This window comes from Wyeomyia smithii, chromosome 2 (genome assembly GCF_029784165.1).
Source record: "Wyeomyia smithii strain HCP4-BCI-WySm-NY-G18 chromosome 2, ASM2978416v1, whole genome shotgun sequence".
NCBI lineage: Eukaryota > Metazoa > Arthropoda > Insecta > Diptera > Culicidae > Wyeomyia > Wyeomyia smithii.
In genome coordinates, this window is record NC_073695.1 from 129,207,302 (window position 1) to 129,234,963 (window position 27,662).

General features: G+C 35.7%; 2 protein-coding genes across 4 annotated transcripts in view; both read right to left on the minus strand.

Moving 5' to 3' along the window:
• The window catches only part of LOC129725406 (glutamate receptor ionotropic, NMDA 3A-like), a 167,796-nt gene that overhangs the window by 112,756 nt on the left and 27,378 nt on the right, over positions 1-27,662 (minus strand). For all 3 annotated transcript variants that reach the window (XM_055681221.1, XM_055681222.1, XM_055681219.1), the window contains exons 2-3: positions 1,717-1,924; positions 1,371-1,621 (exon numbers count right to left, since the gene is read on the minus strand). In XM_055681221.1, the coding sequence (XP_055537196.1) occupies positions 1,371-1,621; positions 1,717-1,924 (459 nt within the window). The remainder of the gene's footprint in view (positions 1-1,370; positions 1,622-1,716; positions 1,925-27,662) is intronic.
• On the minus strand, positions 2,823-4,519 carry LOC129725408 (uncharacterized). The gene is made up of 2 exons (XM_055681224.1): positions 3,068-4,519; positions 2,823-3,011 (listed from the first exon to the last, which is right to left on the minus strand). The coding sequence occupies exons 1-2, from the start codon at positions 3,591-3,593 to the stop codon at positions 3,001-3,003; spliced, it is 537 nt and encodes a 178-aa protein (XP_055537199.1). The 5' UTR covers positions 3,594-4,519; the 3' UTR covers positions 2,823-3,000.

Sequence of the window (27,662 nt, forward strand, 5' to 3'; positions counted from 1 at the left end):
GTACTATTTTTCTTCTCTTGGTCGGGAACTCGCAAGGAGCAATATTGAAAACTTTACTTTCGCGGACATCTCTACAATCCGGTGATTGCAGGCTTTTCACTAACGGTCGCCATTTAATAAACTGTTCGCCATTTAATAACAACCGGCGGAACTTCGGGAGGTTTCTCCAATAGCGATGACGGAGTCAACGAAAGTCAACCCGTTCGCAATGATAAGACCTCTTTGTTGTTCGTAGCTTTTCCGGTGAGACGAACTGGAGTAGACCAGTCGCTGCGGAATGCTAATTGATTAATATTGTTCTTTATTAAAATAGATTTGCTTTTATAGGCAAATGCAATTGCCGAAATACTTAATTCTATGTGTGTATTTACATGTATGACCAACTTGGGCTCCTACTGGAAACAGCTGGAGTGACGAACATAAAAATTGCAACGCTGCATTTTGCGTACTGTATAGTCGAGCACCAAGCGTTGCAGCACACTCAGCAAGACCTGGTAGCGAGTGTGCTGTAACGCTTAGGCATAAGGCGTTAAGTATGTAACGTAACTTACTTGCGCAAGTCAATGATTTAATTCGAAATTTGTTTGTTTATAGTTTACGGTGCCGTACAAAAGAGTTAGTATACGACAACAGTCGAAGCGACGATGCCTTCGAAAGGCACAGTACACACACCAGGTTTCTGTTTTTTCGTGGTGATCCATTTGAAAGAAAAACATCGACGTTGAAAACTGGAAGTTGAAACTTTTTAACGTTTTAAAACCCGTCTACTTTTCTTCAATAAAAACATAAATTGTAAATGATCATAATTGTGACAACGCCAACCACATTCTGGCTGAGAATGACTTGGACAAGTTTTTGGACGTTCTTCGATGATATTAAGCTAATTGAACATCGATTGTTTTGAAAATTTTAAACTAACACCTTAAAATGGAGACTTCTCAAGATCCAGTCGGTGGATTTTTTAAAAAATTAACCAGAGGTGTAAAATGACCTCAAGAATTGACCCTCATACTTGGATTCGATGGACATTTTTTTTATAATAACGGTCCAGCGGAACACCGTGGTTGTGTTGTGTGTCGAAATCAAAGCACCTCATTGTTAGGGTTACCATTTACGCTTTCAACGACTAGACAATTTCTCTCGCCAAGATTCAACCAAAGAAAAAGTTCGTTCGAAATGCTAAAATATGAAAATTATATCAGGACGCTCTTGGGTCTCAAAATCATGACATGTCCTGCTAAATCAGGACGTATGGTATCCCTACTCATTATAGCAACACTTATAAAAGCCTTTAAAATTTTGTATATTTGAAAGCTTTTTACACAAGATGAAGGTTAACACGAATGTCTGTTCTGAATTTGACTGCATACCTGAAGACATACTAAAATTTTTACTTCGCTGCCTCCCCCAAGGGTTTAATCCAAAAGGACTCAACCATTCATATATTGCAACTGCGATGGCAGTCACATTTAATGATGTGAAAATTGCAATCCACAACTCGGGGGAAAAAGGTAATAGAAACGCCAATAGTGGAACATCGGGATTCGTTTGTGGGGCAGCTAATAACGATACTCCTCCGTGAAAAAACGGGACACTGAAATCAATTACTTCTGCTCGTTCCCTAGAATATATATTAGTTGTTAATGTAAGAGAATTAGAACAATTAATTGTGAACAGTTAACAGTATATGGCAATGCATTTGAATAAATTACGTACCTTGACACACTCAATGGGGCAAATGACATATCAGCGCTTCCAGATATAAGATCTGCCACAATTCCGTTCCACTGAATGTTAAGCTTCTCCTGTGATTTAAATAACGTTTGGTCTGACTTTGATATTTTATACTGTTCGTCCATTTCCAGTCCAAGGTCTAAAATTTTCGACAGTTTAGATCCGCGCTTTAAGCTTCTTCCAGATTGTGCTACAATTTAACAGAAATATTGCTTGCTTTACTATCTACTACTAGAGATAAAACATATTGTATTTGTACACAACACTGATGTAATATAAACAGTGATCGGAAAGAAGTGTGAATTTTTGTTCCCCCATGTTAAAGCATGGTAAATAAATTACATTAAAGAGAAACCCACTCCTTTGAGACCCGCTGAAATTCAGCCCGATACGTGACCGCATGGTTAACATAGGACTATGATAATTTCAAACTTGGTTTTTCAACTTCTAATCAAATCTAATTCTAGTCTAAATGGTGTTCAAAGTGTAATATAGTGTAAATGACAAGAATAATTGTAATGAATTTATCAAATTGAAATGCTGAAGCATATATTCGAAACAGGCTGTTTCGAAACTTTTTGGGATAAGCTTGAATTTTTAAATCGCCACCGGTAAGTTAGATAAATCTGTAGCTATCCTGACATTTTGAAAACATGTTCCAATCAATTAGTTGAACACCAATTTGCTTCTCTATAAACGCTAACAGCTGGTACAATTTGAATCTTTTGTGCTGTATAAAATGTTTTATATATCAAACAGTCAGACTTATTGGATTGATCATGAGCACACGTTCACTCGTTATAAATATGCACAAGCGTTCAAAAAGACGCGTTTTGATTATCCTGAGGCAGATTCATTAAAATCAAAACAACAACAAAGAGTTAAATTTTGAAAACTTTATTCAAACTAAGTATTTTATACCGTGGTCCGTACCTTTTAATGGCACATTGAAACAAGCAGAACAAGTAATTTCCGCTAAGTTTAATGAATATTTTATCAACAGTGTTTCATTGATCAATCAATCCATTGAAGTAGTCGATGAACCGGATGAAATAAATAAATTTCTTAAGCATCTTAATACCTTACCAAACAGTCCCAAGCCGTGGTGTGGCCTTTACTGTACGTAAGAGCCGTCTCCATTCCACTCGGTCCATGGCTACAGTTCGCCAGCTCTGCAGTCTGCGTAGGGTCCGCAGGTCGTCTTCCACCAGATAGATCCACCTTGCCCGCTTTGCACCTCTCTGTCTCGTCCCTGACGGATTGGTTTCAAGAACCATCTTTACCGGGTTGTCGTCTGACATCCTTACAACATGCCCAGCCCACCGCAACCTACCTATCCTAGCGGTGTGGACGATAGATGGCTTCCCAAGCAGCTCCTGCAGTTCGTGGTTCATTCGCCTTCTCCACACTCCGTTTTCCATCTGCAGTCCACCGAAGATGGTACGCAACACCTTCCGCTCGAAGACCGCAAGGGCGCGTTGGTCCTCCACAATCATAGTCCATGACTCATGCCCGTAGAGGACTACCGGTCTGATCAGCGTCTTGTAGATGGTTAACTTGGTGCGGCGACGAATTCTACTCGATCGGAGCGTCCTCCGGAGAGCAAAGTATGCACGATTTCCCACCATAATGTGCCGTTGAATTTCTCTGCTGGTATCGTTGTCGGCAGTTACCAGTGAGCCCAGATACACGAGCTCATCAACCACCTCGATTTCATCACCACCAATTTGAACTCGAGGTGGGAGGTTAGCATTGTCTTCTCGTGAACCCCTTCCTTTCATGTACTTCGTCTTCGATGCATTGATGACCAGTCCAATCCGTTTGACTTCAGCCTTTAGTCCGATGTACGTATCCGCCATCTTCACAAAGGTCCGAGCCACAATGTCGATATCGTCGGCGAAACCAAACAGTTGAACTGACTTTTGGAATATCGTGCCACTCGTGTTAATCCCCGCTTTTCTAATGACACCTTCCAGGGCAATGTTAAACAGTAGGCACAAGAGACCATCGCCTTACCTTAGACAAGCATCTTAATAGAATGGAGTTTAATTTTTGATTAATTAAGCATTGAAAATAGGCTATGTTTTAATTTAACTGTACTATAAAAGACCGAATACCTTTTGATACCGTCCGCAAATACGTATTTCGGTTGCTACATACAACCATCATCAATGCTTATGTGGACAGCAGTCACAAACTATTTCGCTATTGCATATTCCAAAATAGTTGTTGGTTATGTTATACCATGTGGAACAACAACGACGCCGCAGAGTGGTCGGAGGCCGGAAAAACTTCGATTTTTCATGTCAATATTTTTTATGTTTTGCATTTCTCCGAAGATTCTCAAACTATATATGACCTTTACCCAAAGTTTTATAACAATCGATTGAGATATCAATTTTAAATCGCACTTTGAATGTTGTTTTATCAGGCAATTTCGATGATTTTCATGTTTGAAGTCACAATTTTTACCTTAACTTCAAACACCTGTAACTCCCTCAGTTTTGATCCGATTTATCAAACTTCATTTTGAAGGAAAATTTATGTACTTTTTGGTTGATTTTCAAAATTTTCCAAAAATAATACCAATTTCTCAATCGAGGTAAAACATATTGCCGGCAAGCCAAAAATATCATGTACACTAAGGTCGTTTTCTACGCGAGGGATGCGTACCAAATTTGTATGGGCCCGCGTAAAAAACGACTTTTTTGAGTTGCAAATATAACGAAGAAAACCGTCCAAAAACGTTAAAACCTCGTTTGAATATGATAGTGGCCAATCCACAATGGTCCAGAAACCAAATTTAGGGGGAAATTTGGGTCTAGAGCTCTATGGCAACATTTTAGAGAAAAACTTTCTTTCACAAAGTTGTTACATATGATAAAGCGCTTATTGAAAAATTATCAAAAATTAGGGTGACCAACATTTTCAATGCAAAAAGTATCTTACTTTTTTATTTTTGTAGATAGAAGAAAAATTTGTTCTGCATTGTTATAGCTCCACTTATTTTAAGTAAGTAAAGTAAAGTAGAAGAAAATTTTGTTCTGCATTGTTATAGCTCCACTAATTTTAAGTAACTTTGTAAATAAAGTTTTTCTCTATTTTTGAAAACAACCGATTTATATTGCAAAAACCCATTTTACGCGCAAACTTCTTTATTTCAGGATTCATCTCAAAACTGTCTTTGAACGACTTTTAGAGCTTTTCAAGAGAAACAATTTGCAATGCTGACATCGTATATATCTCAATTTTACTCGAAGTTATTAATATTTTTCATCAAAATATATGCGTTTTTTCATTTGTATGTCATTCTTTTTGGGGCAAACATAAAAAATATCTCTTGGTTTCATTTTGAAGGGCATACTTGACTCTATAAATGGAAGAATTTTTAAAAATATGTTATATTTTAAATTTGAGTAAATTCAATTTAAAAACATGACGAAAATTTCAATAATTTTATACATTATGCATATAAATGCACTCAGATTTATTTTTTGGTATTTTTTCTTATACCTAGACGTAATTGCCTTTAATTTGACCAAAAAAGATCCAAAATCGATCAACTGGTTCAAAAGTTATAATTTTTTTTAAATAAAATACATCGAATATAGCCGTTTTTTATGGTACCCCTATTTCGGAGCTAGTTCTTAACAACCCAACGGAACAATACGGGTTTGATTATTTTCAACATAGATGCATCCCTGCAATTTTGTACACAATTAAAGCACTTTGCGTGACCAACTTCGAAATAGGGTGACCATAAAAAACGACTGTGTTCAATGTATTTAATTTAAAAAAAAAATCATAACTTTTGAACCAGCTGATCGATTTTTGATATTTTTGGGTCAAATTAAAGGTAAATATTCCTAGTTATGAGAAAAAATACCAAAAAATAAATCTGGGTGTTTTTATAAGCATAGGGTATAAAATTATTGAAATTATTGTCTTGTTTTTAAATTGAATTTACTCAAATTTAAAAAATAACATATTTTTAAAAATTCCTCCATTTATAGTCAAGTATTCCCTTCAAAATGAGATCAAGAGATATTTTTTATGTTTGCCCCAAAAAGAATGCCATACAAATGAAAAACGAATATTTTTTGATGAAAAATATTAATAACTTTGAGTAAAATTGAGATATTTACGATGTCAGCATTGCAAATTGTTTCTCTTAAAAAACTGTAAAAGTCGTTCAAAGACAGTTTTGAGATGAATCTTGAAATAAAAAAGTTAGAGCGTAAAATGTGTTTTTGCAATATAAATCGGTTGTTTTCAAAGATAGAGAAAAACTTTATTTACAAAGTTACTTAAAATTAATGGATCTATAACATTGTAGAACAAATTTTTCTTCTATCTACAAAGATAAAAAAGTAAGATACTTTTTTGCATCGAAAATGTTGGTCACCCTAATTTTTGGTAATTTTTCAATAAGCGCTTTATCATATGTAACAACATTGTAGAAGAAAGTTTTTCTCTAAAACATTGCTATAGAGCTCTAGACCCAAATTTCCCCCTAAATTTGGTTTCTGGACCATTGTGCAATCTAGAGACCAAAATTCAATGTTTTAAATTTTGAGTATTTACACCAAAAATTGTGAATTTTTTTGGAAACCGATATATGATCACTCGTGGCCTGAAACGGAAAACGTAATTGAAATGAGGTCGATATCTTGTACCGTTTTTGAGTAATGGAGGAAAGTAACTCGCGTAAAAATAAACCGCGTAAAAAACGAACTTCCTGTATTTCTAATTTCATTCCTACCGTAGAATCTTGTGAAACAGTTCGGAACGATCGGATAACCATGGGAAATTTATTGTACTTTTCAGATTTTTGGGTCCCGTTTTGCACATCGTTACTCATAGGGAGATATTTGGAAAATAAAACTATGAAGACGTATGGTGGTCAGTTGTAAAATCTTCAGTTTCGTATATTGAAACAAAATGATTGACTGAGAAGTATACATGAAGTTTTTTCCAGTAGTCTAAAGCATTTTCATATAAACTTGTACACCGCTTTCAGTACTACAAGATGTATAAAGAGAGGATAAATTGAATTGATGAGAAAAAAAATCGTCTTTTATATTTCCAATGACGTAAAAATTTACTACCGTACGATCTCATAATTTTCATCAAAAGACCTCTAACTTGTCGTAGAAAGATCTTGATTTGGTCAAACGGCTTAAAAGTAGTGTTCAACATCGGACCGGGTAGGGTCCGGTAAAAGTCCGGTCTGGTCCGGTCCGAAGTCCGATAGGACCGGAACCTTCAAAGACCGATTATTTTCCGGACCGACCGGAACGGAGCCAACCGGACTTCGGAACGGACCGGGTAATGCTTTCCGGACCCAGGACATTTTCTGTGAAATAAAACCTAAATTAATCCACCTAGCGGTCAGACCCAGCCTTTCTCATTCAAACTTTTATTTATAAAAATAGATTTACATGAACGCTTCAATCCAATAAATGTAAATTCACTCTTTAGGTTCAAAAATATTGATGTTGTAATCTATACATATAAAATTGCAGTCCGGTCTGTCTGTCTGTCTGATCCATATAGCCTCGAAAACTACCGAACCGATCGATGTGAAAATGTGTATTTAGGGGTTTTTGGCGCCGATAAAGGTTCCTATGATAGTTTGAGACCCTTCCCTCTTCTGGAAGGGAGGGGACCCATCCAAACGAAACACAAATTTCTGCACATCTCGAGAACAAATCAACTAAATGGAACCAAATTCGGCAGGTAAATGTTTTTAGTGGTAAAAAATATGTCTATAATGTTTTGAAACCCCTCCTTCTTTTGGAAGGGAGGGGTGGCATACAAATGAAACACAAATTTCTGCATATCTCGAGAACTAACCGAGTAAATGGAACCAAATTTAACATGAGAATGTTTTTAGGGGTAACAAATATGTCCATAATGGTTTGACACCCCTCCCTTTTCTAAAAGGGAGGGGTTTCATACAAATGAAATACAAATTTCTCACAGCTCAACAGCCAATTAAGAAAATACAACCAAATTTGGTATGTGAATGTTTTTAGAGATAACAAATATGTCCATAATGGATCGACGCCCCTCTTTCTTCTGGAAACACATGTTTCTGCACAAATTTCTGCACACCTCGCGAACTAATCAACTAAATGGAACCTTTTTGAATTGCTATATGGCAACTTCTAGAAAACAGTCGAAAATGACCGAATAATACTCAATATGGATATTTCCGTAATTGAGATGATGCATAGAAACCAAACATTGACCCTTGACACCATTTTTAATTTAAAGAAGACTACTTTTAGTTTTTGGAAAACAACCTAAATACTTATATACCTCCCAATATGGGTATTTCCGTAGTCAGATTGATGCCAGAAAATCTGCTGAAAATGACCGAATACCACCCAATATGAATATATTCAGAATTAAGACGATGTACAGAAGGCAAAAGACGAGGATGTTGCCATTTCGATAAAACCAATCATTTCAAACGATTTGTTTTTGACTTTGACTTTAAACACAATGCAAGGAATAAATGAATTTGAACGTTCAAATAGTAAGATACCACATTTAAATTATTTTGAGGCCACCTATATCGATCCAAGCAGGTATAGTTTTAAATAGTCTTTGAATTTCTTTTCTTTCCATAACTTTTGTGCCATATATCAAATAGTTATGAAGTTTGTTACTTGTTAGTTTGACCCGTTCGTATGACACTAGTTATGTTCAACTAAGTCATGTAATCTTTGAGATAACAGACTTTCGTTATTTTATTAACAATTTAATACATAACGGTTGCTTAAGTTCGATTATAACCCAATGAAATGGGAACGTATTCATTAGTTAACCCTGCAGATGTGCAGATTTTTATTCTCACTCACTTTTTCAGAGATGGCTGGACCGATTCTCATGAAATTAATTGCAAATGAAAGGACTCATTGTCCCATAAGAATCTATTCAATTTTATTTTAATCGGATTTTTAGTTTAGAGGTTATGTATCAAAATGTAAAAATCATGAAAAATCATTATCTCTAAAACTACAAGACCGATTTGAACAAAATTGGTTTCAAATAAATGGGCTACCTGAAATACCCTTAAATCTTGAATTTTATAAAGATTGAACTTGTGGTTCAAAAGTTATGAAAAGAAACGTGTTCTAGAGACTGTTTAATCTCACTCATGTTTCTCAGAGATGGCTGGACCGATTTGCATGAAATCAGTGTCAATTGGAAGGTCTAGTTGCTCCCTAAGACCCTATTGATTTGTTTTGCAATCGGACTATTACTTTGCCTGTTATGTTTGAAAATGTGAAATCCAGCTATGAAAAGGAACATATTCCGAAGACTACTTGGACTCACTCACTTTTCTCAGAGATGGCTGACCCGATTTCCACAAAATTAGTGTCAATTAATAATTCTAGCTGCCTCATGACACCCTATTGAATTTCACTCTGATCGAACTGTAACTTCGTCTGTAATGTACCGAAATGTGAAAATCATGAAACTTCATTATTTCAGAAACTACACAACCGAATGGATCAATATTATTATCAGATGAGCGGGCTGGTTAAGGCTTAACTGATGAATAATGATTGATCATCAGGTTTCAAAGTTTGGCTGCCCTATACGTTCCCATTTCATTTCATTATAATCGAACTTAAGCAACCGTTATGTATAAAATTGTTGATAGAACAACGAAAGTCTATTATCTCAAAGATTACATGACTTATTTGAACATAACTAGTGTCATACGAACGAGTCATCTCTCAAACTTACAAAAAAACAAACTTCATAACAATTTGATATGTGGCTCAAAAGTTATGGAAACAAAAGAAATTCGAAGACTATTTGAAACTATACTCGCTTTGATCGATATATGTGGCCTCAACATAATTGACATGTGGTGTCGTACTATTTGAACGTTCCAAATTCATTGATTCCTTGCGATGTGTTTAAAGTCTGCAATGCACGACGAATCGGCCATAGGATATGATCAAAGCCAAATATCAAATCGTTTGAAATGATTGGTTTTATCGAAATAACAACATCCTCGACTTTTGGCTTCTGTACATCTCTTTAATTCTGAATATACTCATATTTGGTGGTATTCGGCCATTTTCAGCAGATTTTCTGGCATCAATCTGACACTGGAAATACCCATTTTGGGAGGTATTTAGTTATTTTGGTTGTTTTCCAGAAACTAAAAGTGGTCATCTCTAAATTCAAAATCAATGTTTGGTTTCTATGCATCATCTCGATTACGGAAATATCCATATTGAGTATTATTCGGTCATTTTCGACTGTTTCCTAGAAGTTGCCATTAAGTAATTCAAAATGGTGCCTGATTGGTTATTTTAGGCTGTTTTTCACAAACCGGAAGTCGCCGTCTTGGATTTCAAAATGGTATTTAAAATAATTTTTGGCCTCTGAGCGTCATTCTGGTTGAGGAAACACCCATATTGGGTGTTATTCGTTCATTTTGGGCTGTTTCCCAAGAACCGCAAGTCGCCTACCTGGAATTCAAAATAGGGTCTGCGGTCGATTTCAGCTTCTGTGTACCATTCTAGTTCCGGAGATATTCATGTTAGGCGGAAATCGGCCATTTTCAGCTGTTTTCCAGAAACCAGAAGTTTCCATCTTACAATTCATAATGGTGTCTGAAGTCAATTTTCAGCTTCTTGTAACATTCTGGCTCCGGAGATACTCATATTGGGTGGTATTTGGTCATTTCAGCTGTTTTTCAGAAACCGAAAGTCTCTTCATCTTAGAATTCAAAATGGTATCTGTGGTCGATTCGAACTTCAGTGTATCATTCTAGGTCCGGATATTATTATATTGGGTGGAATTGGCCATGTTTGGCTGTTTTCCAGAAACCGGATGTTGCCTTCTTACAATCCAAAATGCTGCCTTAGGTCGATTATGGAAAATATTTGTTACCACTAAAAATATTCAACTACCAAATATGGTTCTATTTAGTTGATTAATTCGCGAGATGTGCAGAAATTTGTGCAGAAACATGTGCTTCCAGAAGAAAGAGGGGCGTCGAACCATTATGGACATATTTGTTACCTCCATAAACTTTCTCATACCAAATTTGGTTGTATTTTCTTGATTGAGTATTGAGCTGTGCAAAATTTGTGTTTCATTTGTATGGGAGCCTCCCTTCCAAAAGAAGGATGGGTGTCAAAATATTATGGACAAATTTTTTACCACTAAAAACACTTACCTGCCAAATTTGGTTCCATTTAGTTGATTAGTTCTCGAAATGTGCAGAAATTTGTGTTTCATTTGTATGGAATCCCTCCCTTCCAGAAAAGGGAGGGGCGTCCAACTATTATGGACATATTTGTTACCCCTCAAAACATACACATGCCAAATTCGGTTTCACTAGCTTGATTTGTTCTTGAGTTGTGCAGAAATTTATGTTTCATTTGTATGGGACCCCTCTCTTCCAGAAGAGGGAGGGGTCTCGAACAATCATAGGAACCTTTATCGGCGCCAAAAACCTCCACATACAAATTGTAACGTCGATCGGCTCGGTAGTTTTCGAGCCTATATGGATCAGACAGGCAGACAGACCGGACTGCATTTTTATATGTATAGATTACAACATAAATTTTCAAGAACCTCAAACGTGAATATTCATTTATTAGATTAAAGCGTTCATGTATATCTGTTTTTACAAATAATAAGTTTGAATGAGGAAGGCTGGGTCTGACCGCTAGGTGGATTAATTTAGGTTTTGCCTTTCTCCTAGAAAGGTGTAGCAATCACTGAAAAAACCAAAGGTATAAAAGTGGTCCCAATGGCCGAATGTCATATACCACTCGACTTCTTTCGACGAACTGAGCATTTTCTGTATGTATGTAGGTATGTGTGTATGTGTGTGTGTGTGTGTATGTATGTGCAACTTTTTTTTCTCACTCACTTTTCTTAGGAGATGGCTGGACCGATTTTCATAAAATTAATTGCAAATGAAAGGTCTAGTTGCGCCATAGGTTGCTATTGAATTTCATTGTAATCGGATTTTTAGTTTAGAGGTTATGTATCAAAATGTAAAAATCACGAAACATCAATATCTCAGAAACCACACAACCGATTTTAATAAAATTGGTTTCAAATGATCGGGCTATCTCCAGAACCCTCAATTTTTGAATTTCGTAATGATTGAACATATGGTTCAAAAGTTATGTAAAGAAAAGTTATCCTGAGGTTGTTTAAACTCACTCATTTTTCTCAGAGATGGCTGAACCGATTTTTACAAAATTAGTGTCAAATGAAAGGTCTAGTTGCCCCATAGGTTGCTATTGAATTTCATTGCAATCGGATTGTAACTTTGTCCGTTGTTCATGAAAATGTGAAATCACATAATGAAAGTTAACATATTGACTTCCTCCTAACGATCACTGGCTAATTAAAAGGTAGAAAAGTGATCCAAATGGCCGAATGTCATATACTACTCGACTCAGTTAGACGAATCGAGCATTTTCTGCATATAAGCATGTATAGGTGTATATGTTTGTGTGTGGGTGTGTACGTGTGTATGTGAACCATTTTTCGCACTCACTATTCACACAGTCTGACCGAACAGATTTCAATGAAATTAATTGCAAATGAAAGGTCTAGTTGCTCTATAAGACCCTATTGAATTTTATTGTAATCTGATTTCTAGTTTAGAGGTTATGTATCAAAGTGTAAAATCACGAAACATCAATATCTCAGAAACCACACATCTGATTTGAATAAAATTAGTTTCAAATGAACGGGCTACCATAAAAACCCTTAACTGTTGAATTTTATGAAGATTGAACATGTGGTTCAGGAGTTATGGAAAGAAACGTGTTTTGGAGACAATTTAATCTCACTCATGTTTCTCAGAGATGGCTGGCCCGATTTTTATAAAATTAGTGTCATATGAAAGGTCTTGTTGCCCCATAAGACCCCAATGATTTTTTTTTCAAACGGATTATTACTTTGCCTGTTTTGTTTAAAAATGTGAAATCCAGCTATGAAAAGAAACATATTCCAAGACAACTTACTTGGACTCACTCATATTTCTCAGAGATGGTTGACCCGATTTCCATAGAATTAGTATCAAATGAAAGGTCTACCTACCTCATAACTCCCTATTGAATTTTGCAGTAATCGGACTGTAACTTCGTCTGTAATGTATCGAAATGTAAAAATCACGAAACTTCATTATCTTAGAAACTACACAACCGATTTGAACAATATTGATATCAGATGAACGGGCTAGTTAAGGGTTAACTGATGAATTATGATTGAACACGTGGTTTCAAAGTTTGGCTGCCCCATACGTTACCTTTTCATTTGATTGTAATCAAGCTTAAGCAAGCGTTATGTTTTGATTTGTAAAACAACGAAAGTCTATTATCTCAAGTACTACACGACTTATTTGAACATAACTAGTGTCATACAAATGAGTCATCTCTCAAACTTACAAATAACAAACTTCATAACAATTTGATATGCTGTTTAAATGTTTTAGAAAGAACAGAAATTCAAAGACTATTCAACACTTTACCTGCTTCGATCAATATATATATGGCCTCAACATGATTTAAATGTGGTATCGTACTATCTGAACGTTCACGGCATCGCTCGTGATTAAATTGTTCGAAATTAAGAGTCATTGCATTTATTTCGCTATTTCTTAAGTACTAACATTACGTCAAATTTCATATTTTATACTTTAATTACAACATCAATATTTTAGAACCCAAAGAGTGGATAAACATTTATTGGATTTAATCATTTATGTAAATCTATTTTTACAAATAATAAGTTTGAATGAGAAAGGCTGAGTCTGACCGCTAGGTGGATTAATTTAGGTTTTTTAGATATTCTTCGCTGCTTCTATTAAAAGTCAACCCATATGGCCTTGCCCGCCTTTTTAACCTGTAATATATGCTTTAATTGATCACATGGTTCTTATAAAATTAGAAAGACATTAATTGTTACATTTCTTTTGCTATTTTATTTTGCTCCTGCTATCACTTCAAAACTAGTGAACAAATGACAGCCTCGCACAGCTTGTTCTAAATTTGTGCTTAATTGAATGCCAGCCTTTTTTGTTACTAAACTGCAAATTTTTCAATTAGAAAAAAAAATATAATAGAAAAATAGAGAAACAAATTGCAAAATTTAGTTTGTATTGTTCTGATTAAGTCAAACAATTTCCAACATGTATAAAAGTCTTTATGATATTTTCTGCCTTTCTCCTAGAAAGGTATAGCAATCACTTGCAAAACCGAGAGTATAAAAGTGCTCCAAAGGGCCGAATGGCATATATCACTCGACTCAGCTCGACGAGCTGAGCATTTTCTGTATGTGTGTGTATGTGCAGATTTTTATTCTCACTCACTTTTCTCAGAGATAGCTGGACCGATTTAGGTTGGTAAACGGCTGGGCAATGCGTACCTGCAGTACACCCGTACTAGTTGTCATAAAATAGACCCCAGTGTGGTCATAGCATAATGCCCAGCAACTCCTATTCCTACCTCCACGTGGTACCGGCTGGGATACGAGCAACCAAGGGAAGATCGGTGAATCGGTGGGAACTTGGTCGTATGCTGACAGGGAAGGGGGAGTTGTTCTCCTTGGAGAGCAGCTTGCCTGAGCGTCTGTTCCCCAGGTCAGGGGCGGCTCAAACAGCGACTGATCCGGAGCGGACGGCTGAACTATGAAATGCGGTGTCTCACCAGCTACACCCAAGATGGGAGCCCCGTCGCGAGACTAGGCATCGCAGCCCTAGTAAGGCAGCATGCTTAAAATAAACATACTACGAACAATCCAGAGAATGATACGAATCGGAACGATCGGTATAGACCTAGGCAAACGAAAAAGGACTTCGATTGGGAACTTGGTACTTGGAATGTTAGGACTCTGCTCGAACCGGCACGCATGGGCATCTTGGCCAGAGAGCTACGGAAGGCAAAAGTGGAGGTAGCAGCCATACAAGAGGTGCGTTGGCCTAAAACCGGGGAACGTGAATTCCGGGCGGTCGATCCGACCGCGGGCACTTATTTCAAGTATCACATCTACTACAGTGGCGGCGATAGAGCGGAACGGGGCGTCGGTTTCGTTCTACTTGGAAACCAAATAAAGCGTGTTATTAGGTGGAGGCCTATTAATGACCGTCTATGCGCATTGAGGATCAAGGGCAGATTCTTCAATTACAGCCTCATCAACGTGTACGCGCCGACAAACGATAAAACCGATGACGTAAAAGAGGAGTTCTATGAGCTCCTCGAGAAAACGTATGGAGAATGCCCACAACACGATATAAAGATCGTCATCGGAGATACGAAAGCACAAGTCGGACGAGAGGAGTTCTTTCGTCCCGTTATTGGTAAGGAAAGCCTTCACTCTACCACCAACAACAACGGCTTGAGGCTAGTGAACTTCACCGCGGCCAGGGGAATGGCCATCTGTAGCACCCATTTTGCACGTCTGAATATTCGGAAGCACACCTGGAGACACCCCAATGGAGAGGCCTGCTCCCAGATCGACCACATGCTGATCGACTGCCGGCACTTTTCAGACGTCATAGATGTCCGGTCCTTTCGAGGGCCAAACATCGACTCGGATCACTATCTCTTGGTAGGCAAGATTCACGCCCGGTTGTCCAATGTATTTAAATCGAGATCGACGAGGAAGATACATCTGGACATCCAGAGGTTATCAGCGGAAGGAGTTGCTGCAGAGTATACTCGGAAAGTTGATAGAAAGATCGGTGAACCAGCTGGGGTGGACCTGAGCGAGCAGTGGAAGCACATCCATGATGCGGTCAGCGAAACAGCGCGAGAAGTGATAGGCATGACAACGGTAACCACGCGTAGTGGGTGGTTCGATGCTGAGTGCCTAGAGGTGACGAAGGAGAAGAAAAGAGCCTACGCCAACACGTTAGTAGCAGATGATCGTGTAACGCGTCAGATGCGGGAGAAATACCGGGAGGCAAGAGCTGCCGAAAACAGGCTTCATCGCCGTAAGAAACGTGAGCACTACGATCGCGTCCTCGCGGAGGCGGAGAATTGCTTCACCAGGCACGACACGAGGAGCCTCTATTGAACGATCAACGGAATCAGGAACCGGACCGTGCCAGTAATCATTACCAGTACCTGCCATGTGCAATGACAGGGAGGGGAACCTGATTACCGATAAATCGCAGGTGGCCAGGCGTTGGAAGCAATTTTTCGAAGTGGTGTTGAACGGCGTGGAAGGGAGGAGAGTCATCGAGGGGAACAGGATAGAAATTGGGGAGGACGGACAAGCTGTGGACCCACCAACATTGGACGAGGCGAAAAAGAAAGAGCTAAAAAACAACAAAGCCGCTGGGAAGGACGGCTTACCGGCCGAACTTTTCAAAGTTGGGAGCGAGCGGCTGTGTAGTGCAATTCACCAGATTATCCTAAGGGTATGGTCTGAGGAACAACTACCTACGGACTGGTTGGAAGGACTCATATGCCCTATCTACAAGAAGGGACATAGACTCGAGTGTAGTAATTATCGAGGCATAACCCTCCTCAATTCCGCTTACAAAATTCTCTCCCATATCCTGTTCCAGCGACTGAGGCCGTTGCAGGAAGCCTTTATTGGAGAATACCAATGCGGTTTTCGAGTGGGACGATGTACAACGGACCAGATGTTCACAGACAGATCCTCGACAAGTTTCGAGAACACAACCTGCAGACACATCATCTGTTTATAGACTTTCGAGCGGCGTACGATACAGTGAAACGCAACGAGCTGTGGCAAATAATGCTAGAACATGGTTTCCCAACTAAACTGATTGAACTGATACGGTTTCACATCATGCGTCAGGACAGCGGGCGAATTTTCGAACGCGTTTGTGACGTTAGATGGACTGAAGCAAAGTGACGGGCTCTCGAACTTGCTGATCAACATAGCTTTGGAAGGTGCGATACGAAGGGCAGGTGTGCAGAGGAGCGGCACCATCATCACTAAGTCTCACATGCTTCTGGGCTGTGCGGACGACATTGATGTAATTGGTGTTAACCGTAGAGCAGTTGAGGAGGCCTTTACGGCTCTCAAAAGGGAAGCTGCGAGAATTGGACTCACCATAAACACTGCCAAAACAAAGTACATGGTGGCTGGCAGAGAGCGTGGTAGTTCTACGGGTGTTGGTGCTGTGGTGGAGATGGATGGGGATACTTTCGAAGTGGTCGACGAATTTATTTATCTTGGTACTCTCGTGACATGTGACAACGAGGTGAAGAGGCGGATTGCGGCGGCGAATAGGGCTTATTACGGATTACGTAGCCAGCTTTGGTCCCGTAGCCTACAGATCCGTACGAAATTCGCGCTCTATAGAACTCTGATCCTCCCGGTGGCGCTCTACGGACATGAATCGTAGACGTGGAAGGAGGCCGATCGACGAGCGCTTGGGGTCTTCGAGCGTAGAATCCTGCGATCAATACTCGGAGGCAAACTAGAGAACGGGGTGTGGCGCAGGCGCATAAATCACGAGCTGTACGAAGTATACAAACACGCTGATATTGTCAAGCTGATGAAACACGGCAGGTTACAGTGGGCTGGCCATGTAGCACGGATGGCGGATGAGCGACCGGCAAAGATAATATTTAGTAGAGAACCGGATAGAGGCCGACGACTTCGAGGCAGACCGCACACGCGCTGGGTGTGTGCTGTCGACGAGGATGCCAGAGCAGCGGGTGTAAGAGGAGACTGGAGAGTAGCAGCCCAAGACCGAGTTTTGTGGAGACGTATTCTGGATTCGGCATAGGATCTTAATGAGCTGTCGCCATAAAAGTAAAGTAAGTAAGTTGGACCGATTTTCATGAAATTAATTGCAAATGAAAGGTCTTGTTTTCTCATAAGAACCTATCCAATTTTATTGTAATCGGATTTTTAGTTTAGAGGTTATGTATCAAAATGTGAAAATCATGAATCATCATTATCTCGAAAACTACACGACCGATTTGAACAAAATTGATTTTAAATGAACGGGCTACCTAAAATACCCTTAACTTTTGAATTTTATAAAGATTGAATTTGTGGTTCAAAAGTTATGAAAAGAAACGTGTTCTGAAGACTGTTTAATCTCACTCATGTTTCTCAGAGACGGCTGGACCGATTTTCATTAAATCGGTGTCAAATGGAAGGTCTAGTTGCCCCATAAGACCCTATTGATTTGTTCTGCAATCGGACTATTACTTTGCCTGTTATGTTTAAAAATGTGAAATCCAGCTTTGAAAAGGAACATATTCCGAAGACTGCTTGGACTCACTCACTTTTCTCAGAGGTTGCTGACTCGATTACCACAAAATTAGTGTCTATTAATATGTCTAACTGCCTCATTACACCCTATTGAATTTTCCTGTAATCAAACTGTTACTTCGTCTGTAATGAACCGAAATGTGAAAATCTCATAATAATGAAGTTATCTCAGAAACTACACAACCGATTTGATCAATATTATTATCAGATGAGCGGGCGAGTTAAGGGTTAACTGATGAATTATGATTAAACACGTGGTTTCAAAATTTTTCTGCCCTATACGATCTCATTTTATTTGATTATTATCGAATTTAAGCAACCGTTATGTATTTTATTATCAATAAAACAACGAAACTCTATTATCTCAAAGATTACATGACTTTTTTTAGCATAACTCGTGTCGTACGAACGAGTCATCTCAAACTTACAAATAACAAACTTCATAACAATTTGATATGTGGCTCAAAAGTTATGGAAAGAAAAAAAAATGAAAGACTATTTAAAACTATACCAGCTTTGATCGATATATGTGGCCTCAACATAATTAAAATGTTGTATCGTACTATTTGAACGTTCCAAATTCATTGATTCCTTGCGATGTGTTTAAAGTCTGCAAATGCACGACGAATCGGCCGTAGGATATGATCAATGTCAAATAACAAATCGTTTAAAATGATCGGTTTTATCGAAATGACAACATCCTGGATTTTTGGCTTCTGTACATCGCATTAATTCTAAATATATTCATATTGGTTGGAACCGGAAGTCGCCAACCTAGAATCCAAAATAAGGTCTGTTATCGATTTCAGCCATTTTTGGCTGTTTTCCAGAAACCAGAAGCTGCCATCCTACAATTCATAATGGTGTCTGAGGTCATTTTTTAGCTTCTTGCAACATTCTGGCTCCAGAGATACTCATATTCATCACTTTGGGCGGTTTTTCAGAGAACGGAAAGTCGTCATTTCGGACTTTAAAATTGCCTGTGAAATCAATTTCTGTCATCTGGGCGTAATTCTGGTTCCGAAAGCCTTCGTACTGAATGGTATTATTATTAGCTCTACCAACAGACATTTCAAGACTAGTCCTAATGGTTATTAATATATAAAACATTACGAAACAGAGATATAAATTTTGTACGTAGAACTTGATGCGATAAGTAAAAGTCGAAAGTAGATGACACCCGGTTGACGGCTCGTTGAATACCAATGATGGCACTGTTCGCGCTGTAGTTGGTACGACGAAAAGGCAGTTGCAACGCAAACCTCCGCAGGGTTCTGGATGGCGCGTTTAGGTTGATCAGGCGAAGAATGGTCGGGCAGTCAATCCGTGAAGTCAAAACATCTAAAACTACCATGACGCGAGCTGTTTCTCGGCGAAGCTGAAGAGTATCGAGCTGCAGAAGCTGGCAACGATCCTCGTATCGGGTGTTACGCATGGGTTGCCGCCAGGGAAGCATTCTAAGAGCATAGCGTACGAAACGGCGCTGGATGCTTTCGATGCGGTGGATTGCATTAATGTAGTGAGGAATCCAGACAGTTGAGCGGAATTCCAATGAGGACCGAACAAGCGAGCAATAGAGTATTGTTATACATTGTATGTTTCTGAAATCCCGCGTCATGCGGCAAAGCATTCCCAGTTGTGTAGCGTCATTAGCAACAATAAACGATATATGTTGCTTAAATGTCAGTTTGGTATCGAGGAAGACTCCAAGATTCTTGACGTGATCGACTCGCTGTATTGAAAGCCCATCTAACTTGTAATCGAAGTGTAGCGGACGGTGTTTTCTAGTAAACGTTATTACTGAGCATTTTGTAGGGTTGAGTACCATGTAGTTTAACTTGCACCAACGTGCAAATATGTTGAGTTGTTGTTGGAGATAAGTGGCGTCTTCCACGTTTTTGATTTCGTTGAACAGCTTCAAATCGTCAGCGAACGCAAGACGAGGACATTTTAACGAGTGATGTACATCATTAAAATACAACAGGAACAACAATGGGCCAAGATGACTACCTTGGGCAATTCCGGAAGTAGCGACAAATGGTTCGGAAATTTCGTCGCCGATTTTCACTCTGAGAGTTCGTCCCAGCACGTAGGATTCTAACCAGCCAAGCAAGTTGCCGCTGAACCCGTATCGATCAAAGGTATTTGGGCAATGGTATTTGGTCATTTCCGGCTGTTTGCCAGACACCGAAAGTCACCATCTTAAAATTCAAGATCGCATCTGTGATCAATTTTTAGCTTCTGTGCATCTTTCTGGTTCGGAGATACTCATATTAAATGGGGATCGCCCATTTCATTCTGCTTTCCAGAAACCGGAAGTTGCCATCTTACAATTCAAAATGTTGTCTGAAGTCGATTTGTGGCTCCAGTGCATCATTACGATTCCGGAAATACCCATATTTCATTATGGCATTTGGAGACAATTTCTGGATTTTGAACGTCATACTGGTTAAAGAAACACTCGTATTGGATGGTATTTGGTCATTTTCAGCTATTTTTCAGAAACCGGATGTCTCCATGTTAGAATTCAAAATGGTATCTGTGGTTGATTTAAGCTCCTGTGTATCATTCTAGATCCGGATATTTGTATTTGTATTTGTATTTGTATTTGTATTTGTATTTGTATTTGTATTTGTATTTGTATTTGTATTTGAATTTGTATTTGTATTTGTATTCATATTTTTATTTGTATTTGTGTCTTTGTATTTGTATTTGTATTTGTATTTGTATTTGTATTTGTATTTGTATTTGTATTTGTATTTGTATTTGTATTTGTATTCGTATTTGTATTTGTATTTGTATTTGTATTTGTATTTGTATTTGTATTTGTATTTGTATTTGTATTTGTATTTGTATTTGTATTTGTATTTGTATTTGTATTTGTATTTGTATTTGTATTTGTATTTGTATTTGTATTTGTATTTGTATTTGTATTTGTATTTGTATTTGTATTTGTATTTGTATTTGTATTTGTATTTGTATTTGTATTTGTATTTGTATTTGTATTTGTATTTGTATTTGTATTTGTATTTGTATTTGTATTTGTATTTGTATTTGTATTTGTATTTGTATTTGTATTTGTATTTGTATTTGTATTTGTATTTGTATTTGTATTTGTATTTGTATTTGTATTTGTATTTGTATTTGTATTTGTATTTGTATTTGTATTTGTATTTGTATTTGTATTTGTATTTGTATTTGTATTTGTATTTGTATTTGTATTTGTATTTGTATTTGTATTTGTATTTGTATTTGTATTTGTATTTGTATTTGTATTTGTATTTGTATTTGTATTTGTATTTGTATTTGTATTTGTATTTGTATTTGTATTTGTATTTGTATTTGTATTTGTATTTGTATTTGTATTTGTATTTGTATTTGTATTTGTATTTGTATTTGTATTTGTATTTGTATTTGTATTTGTATTTGTATTTGTATTTGTATTTGTATTTGTATTTGTATTTGTATTTGTATTTGTATTTGTATTTGTATTTGTATTTGTATTTGTATTTGTATTTGTATTTGTATTTGTATTTGTATTTGTATTTGTATTTGTATTTGTATTTGTATTTGTATTTGTATTTGTATTTGTATTTGTATTTGTATTTGTATTTGTATTTGTATTTGTATTTGTATTTGTATTTGTATTTGTATTTGTATTTGTATTTGTATTTGTATTTGTATTTGTATTTGTATTTGTATTTGTATTTGTATTTGTATTTGTATTTGTATTTGTATTTGTATTTGTATTTGTATTTGTATTTGTATTTGTATTTGTATTTATATTTATATTTGTATTTGTATTTGTATTTGTATTTGTATTTGTATTTGTATTTGTATTTGTATTTGTATTTGTATTTGTATTTGTATTTGTATTTGTATTTGTATTTGTATTTGTATTTGTATTTGTATTTGTATTTGTATTTGTATTTGTATTTGTATTTGTATTTGTATTTGTATTTGTATTTGTATTTGTATTTGTATTTGTATTTGTATTTGTATTTGTATTTGTATTTGTATTTGTATTTGTATTTGTATTTGTATTTGTATTTGTATTTGTATTTGTATTTGTATTTGTATTTGTATTTGTATTTGTATTTGTATTTGTATTTGTATTTGTATTTGTATTTGTATTTGTATTTGTATTTGTATTTGTATTTGTATTTGTATTTGTATTTGTATTTGTATTTGTATTTGTATTTGTATTTGTATTTGTATTTGTATTTGTATTTGTATTTGTATTTGTATTTGTATTTGTATTTGTATTTGTATTTGTATTTGTATTTGTATTTGTATTTGTATTTGTATTTGTATTTGTATTTGTATTTGTATTTGTATTTGTATTTGTATTTGTATTTGTATTTGTATTTGTATTTGTATTTGTATTTGTATTTGTATTTGTATTTGTATTTGTATTTGTATTTGTATTTGTATTTGTATTTGTATTTGTATTTGTATTTGTATTTGTATTTGTATTTGTATTTGTATTTGTATTTGTATTTGTATTTGTATTTGTATTTGTATTTGTATTTGTATTTGTATTTGTATTTGTATTTGTATTTGTATTTGTATTTGTATTTGTATTTGTATTTGTATTTGTATTTGTATTTGTATTTGTATTTGTATTTGTATTTGTATTTGTATTTGTATTTGTATTTGTATTTGTATTTGTATTTGTATTTGTATTTGTATTTGTATTTGTATTTGTATTTGTATTTGTATTTGTATTTGTATTTGTATTTGTATTTGTATTTGTATTTGTATTTGTATTTGTATTTGTATTTGTATTTGTATTTGTATTTGTATTTGTATTTGTATTTGTATTTGTATTTGTATTTGTATTTGTATTTGTATTTGTATTTGTATTTGTATTTGTATTTGTATTTGTATTTGTATTTGTATTTGTATTTGTATTTGTATTTGTATTTGTATTTGTATTTGTATTTGTATTTGTATTTGTATTTGTATTTGTATTTGTATTTGTATTTGTATTTGTATTTGTATTTGTATTTGTATTTGTATTTGTATTTGTATTTGTATTTGTATTTGTATTTGTATTTGTATTTGTATTTGTATTTGTATTTGTATTTGTATTTGTATTTGTATTTGTATTTGTATTTGTATTTGTATTTGTATTTGTATTTGTATTTGTATTTGTATTTGTATTTGTATTTGTATTTGTATTTGTATTTGTATTTGTATTTGTATTTGTATTTGTATTTGTATTTGTATTTGTATTTGTATTTGTATTTGTATTTGTATTTGTATTTGTATTTGTATTTGTATTTGTATTTGTATTTGTATTTGTATTTGTATTTGTATTTGTATTTGTATTTGTATTTGTATTTGTATTTGTATTTGTATTTGTATTTGTATTTGTATTTGTATTTGTATTTGTATTTGTATTTGTATTTGTATTTGTATTTGTATTTGTATTTGTATTTGTATTTGTATTTGTATTTGTATTTGTATTTGTATTTGTATTTGTATTTGTATTTGTATTTGTATTTGTATTTGTATTTGTATTTGTATTTGTATTTGTATTTGTATTTGTATTTGTATTTGTATTTGTATTTGTATTTGTATTTGTATTTGTATTTGTATTTGTATTTGTATTTGTATTTGTATTTGTATTTGTATTTGTATTTGTATTTGTATTTGTATTTGTATTTGTATTTGTATTTGTATTTGTATTTGTATTTGTATTTGTATTTGTATTTGTATTTGTATTTGTATTTGTATTTGTATTTGTATTTGTATTTGTATTTGTATTTGTATTTGTATTTGTATTTGTATTTGTATTTGTATTTGTATTTGTATTTGTATTTGTATTTGTATTTGTATTTGTATTTGTATTTGTATTTGTATTTGTATTTGTATTTGTATTTGTATTTGTATTTGTATTTGTATTTGTATTTGTATTTGTATTTGTATTTGTATTTGTATTTGTATTTGTATTTGTATTTGTATTTGTATTTGTATTTGTATTTGTATTTGTATTTGTATTTGTATTTGTATTTGTATTTGTATTTGTATTTGTATTTGTATTTGTATTTGTATTTGTATTTGTATTTGTATTTGTATTTGTATTTGTATTTGTATTTGTACCGGATAGAGGCCGACGACTTCGAGGCAGACCGCACACGCGCTGGGTGTGTGCTGTCGACGAGGATGCCAGAGCAGCGGGTGTAAGAGGAGACTGGAGAGTAGCAGCCCAAGACCGAGTTTTGTGGAGACGTATTCTGGATTCGGCATAGGATCTTAATGAGCTGTCGCCATAAAAGTAAAGTAAGTAAGTTGGACCGATTTTCATGAAATTAATTGCAAATGAAAGGTCTTGTTTTCTCATAAGAACCTATCCAATTTTATTGTAATCGGATTTTTAGTTTAGAGGTTATGTATCAAAATGTGAAAATCATGAATCATCATTATCTCGAAAACTACACGACCGATTTGAACAAAATTGATTTTAAATGAACGGGCTACCTAAAATACCCTTAACTTTTGAATTTTATAAAGATTGAATTTGTGGTTCAAAAGTTATGAAAAGAAACGTGTTCTGAAGACTGTTTAATCTCACTCATGTTTCTCAGAGACGGCTGGACCGATTTTCATTAAATCGGTGTCAAATGGAAGGTCTAGTTGCCCCATAAGACCCTATTGATTTGTTCTGCAATCGGACTATTACTTTGCCTGTTATGTTTAAAAATGTGAAATCCAGCTTTGAAAAGGAACATATTCCGAAGACTGCTTGGACTCACTCACTTTTCTCAGAGGTTGCTGACTCGATTACCACAAAATTAGTGTCTATTAATATGTCTAACTGCCTCATTACACCCTATTGAATTTTCCTGTAATCAAACTGTTACTTCGTCTGTAATGAACCGAAATGTGAAAATCTCATAATAATGAAGTTATCTCAGAAACTACACAACCGATTTGATCAATATTATTATCAGATGAGCGGGCGAGTTAAGGGTTAACTGATGAATTATGATTAAACACGTGGTTTCAAAATTTTTCTGCCCTATACGATCTCATTTTATTTGATTATTATCGAATTTAAGCAACCGTTATGTATTTTATTATCAATAAAACAACGAAACTCTATTATCTCAAAGATTACATGACTTTTTTTAGCATAACTCGTGTCGTACGAACGAGTCATCTCAAACTTACAAATAACAAACTTCATAACAATTTGATATGTGGCTCAAAAGTTATGGAAAGAAAAAAAAATGAAAGACTATTTAAAACTATACCAGCTTTGATCGATATATGTTGCCTCAACATAATTAAAATGTTGTATCGTACTATTTGAACGTTCCAAATTCATTGATTCCTTGCGATGTGTTTAAAGTCTGCAAATGCACGACGAATCGGCCGTAGGATATGATCAATGTCAAATAACAAATCGTTTAAAATGATCGGTTTTATCGAAATGACAACATCCTGGATTTTTGGCTTCTGTACATCGCATTAATTCTAAATATATTCATATTGGTTGGAACCGGAAGTCGCCAACCTAGAATCCAAAATAAGGTCTGTTATCGATTTCAGCCATTTTTGGCTGTTTTCCAGAAACCAGAAGCTGCCATCCTACAATTCATAATGGTGTCTGAGGTCATTTTTTAGCTTCTTGCAACATTCTGGCTCCAGAGATACTCATATTCATCACTTTGGGCGGTTTTTCAGAGAACGGAAAGTCGTCATTTCGGACTTTAAAATTGCCTGTGAAATCAATTTCTGTCATCTGGGCGTAATTCTGGTTCCGAAAGCCTTCGTACTGAATGGTATTATTATTAGCTCTACCAACAGACATTTCAAGACTAGTCCTAATGGTTATTAATATATAAAACATTACGAAACAGAGATATAAATTTTGTACGTAGAACTTGATGCGATAAGTAAAAGTCGAAAGCAGATGACACCCGGTTGACGGCTCGTTGAATACCAATGATGGCACTGTTCGCGCTGTAGTTGGTACGACGAAAAGGCAGTTGCAACGCAAACCTCCGCAGGGTTCTGGATGGCGCGTTTAGGTTGATCAGGCGAAGAATGGTCGGGCAGTCAATCCGTGAAGTCAAAACATCTAAAACTACCATGACGCGAGCTGTTTCTCGGCGAAGCTGAAGAGTATCGAGCTGCAGAAGCTGGCAACGATCCTCGTATCGGGTGTTACGCATGGGTTGCCGCCAGGGAAGCATTCTAAGAGCATAGCGTACGAAACGGCGCTGGATGCTTTCGATGCGGTGGATTGCATTAATGTAGTGAGGAATCCAGACAGTTGAGCGGAATTCCAATGAGGACCGAACAAGCGAGCAATAGAGTATTGTTATACATTGTATGTTTCTGAAATCCCGCGTCATGCGGCAAAGCATTCCCAGTTGTGTAGCGTCATTAGCAACAATAAACGATATATGTTGCTTAAATGTCAGTTTGGTATCGAGGAAGACTCCAAGATTCTTGACGTGATCGACTCGCTGTATTGAAAGCCCATCTAACTTGTAATCGAAGTGTAGCGGACGGTGTTTTCTAGTAAACGTTATTACTGAGCATTTTGTAGGGTTGAGTACCATGTAGTTTAACTTGCACCAACGTGCAAATATGTTGAGTTGTTGTTGGAGATAAGTGGCGTCTTCCACGTTTTTGATTTCGTTGAACAGCTTCAAATCGTCAGCGAACGCAAGACGAGGACATTTTAACGAGTGATGTACATCATTAAAATACAACAGGAACAACAATGGGCCAAGATGACTACCTTGGGCAATTCCGGAAGTAGCGACAAATGGTTCGGAAATTTCGTCGCCGATTTTCACTCTGAGAGTTCGTCCCAGCACGTAGGATTCTAACCAGCCAAGCAAGTTGCCGCTGAACCCGTATCGATCAAAGGTATTTGGGCAATGGTATTTGGTCATTTCCGGCTGTTTGCCAGACACCGAAAGTCACCATCTTAAAATTCAAGATCGCATCTGTGATCAATTTTAGCTTCTGTGCATCTTTCTGGTTCGGAGATACTCATATTAAATGAGGATCGCCCATTTCATTCTGCTTTCCAGAAACCGGAAGTTGCCATCTTACAATTCAAAATGTTGTCTGAAGTCGATTTGTGGCTCCAGTGCATCATTACGATTCCGGAAATACCCATATTTCATTATGGCATTTGGAGACAATTTCTGGATTTTGAACGTCATACTGGTTAAAGAAACACTCGTATTGGATGGTATTTGGTCATTTTCAGCTATTTTTCAGAAACCGGATGTCTCCATGTTAGAATTCAAAATGGTATCTGTGGTTGATTTAAGCTCCTGTGTATCATTCTAGATCCGGATATTTGTATTTGTATTTGTATTTGTATTTGTATTTGTATTGTATTTGTATTTGTATTTGTATTTGTATTTGTATTTGTATTTGAATTTGTATTTGTATTTGTATTCATATTTTTATTTGTATTTGTGTCTTTGTATTTGTATTTGTATTTGTATTTGTATTTGTATTTGTATTTGTATTTGTATTTGTATTTGTATTTGTATTTGTATTTGTATTTGTATTTGTATTTGTATTTGTATTTGTATTGTATTTGTATTTGTATTTGTATTTGTATTTGTATTTGTATTTGTATTTGTATTTGTATTTGTATTTGTATTTGTATTTGTATTTGT

What these genes read in the sequence shown, in the direction of transcription:
- LOC129725408 (XM_055681224.1), bottom strand. Translation starts at nt 3,593, where the DNA reads ATGGCGGATACGTACATCGGACTAAAGGCTGAAGTCAAACGGATTGGA.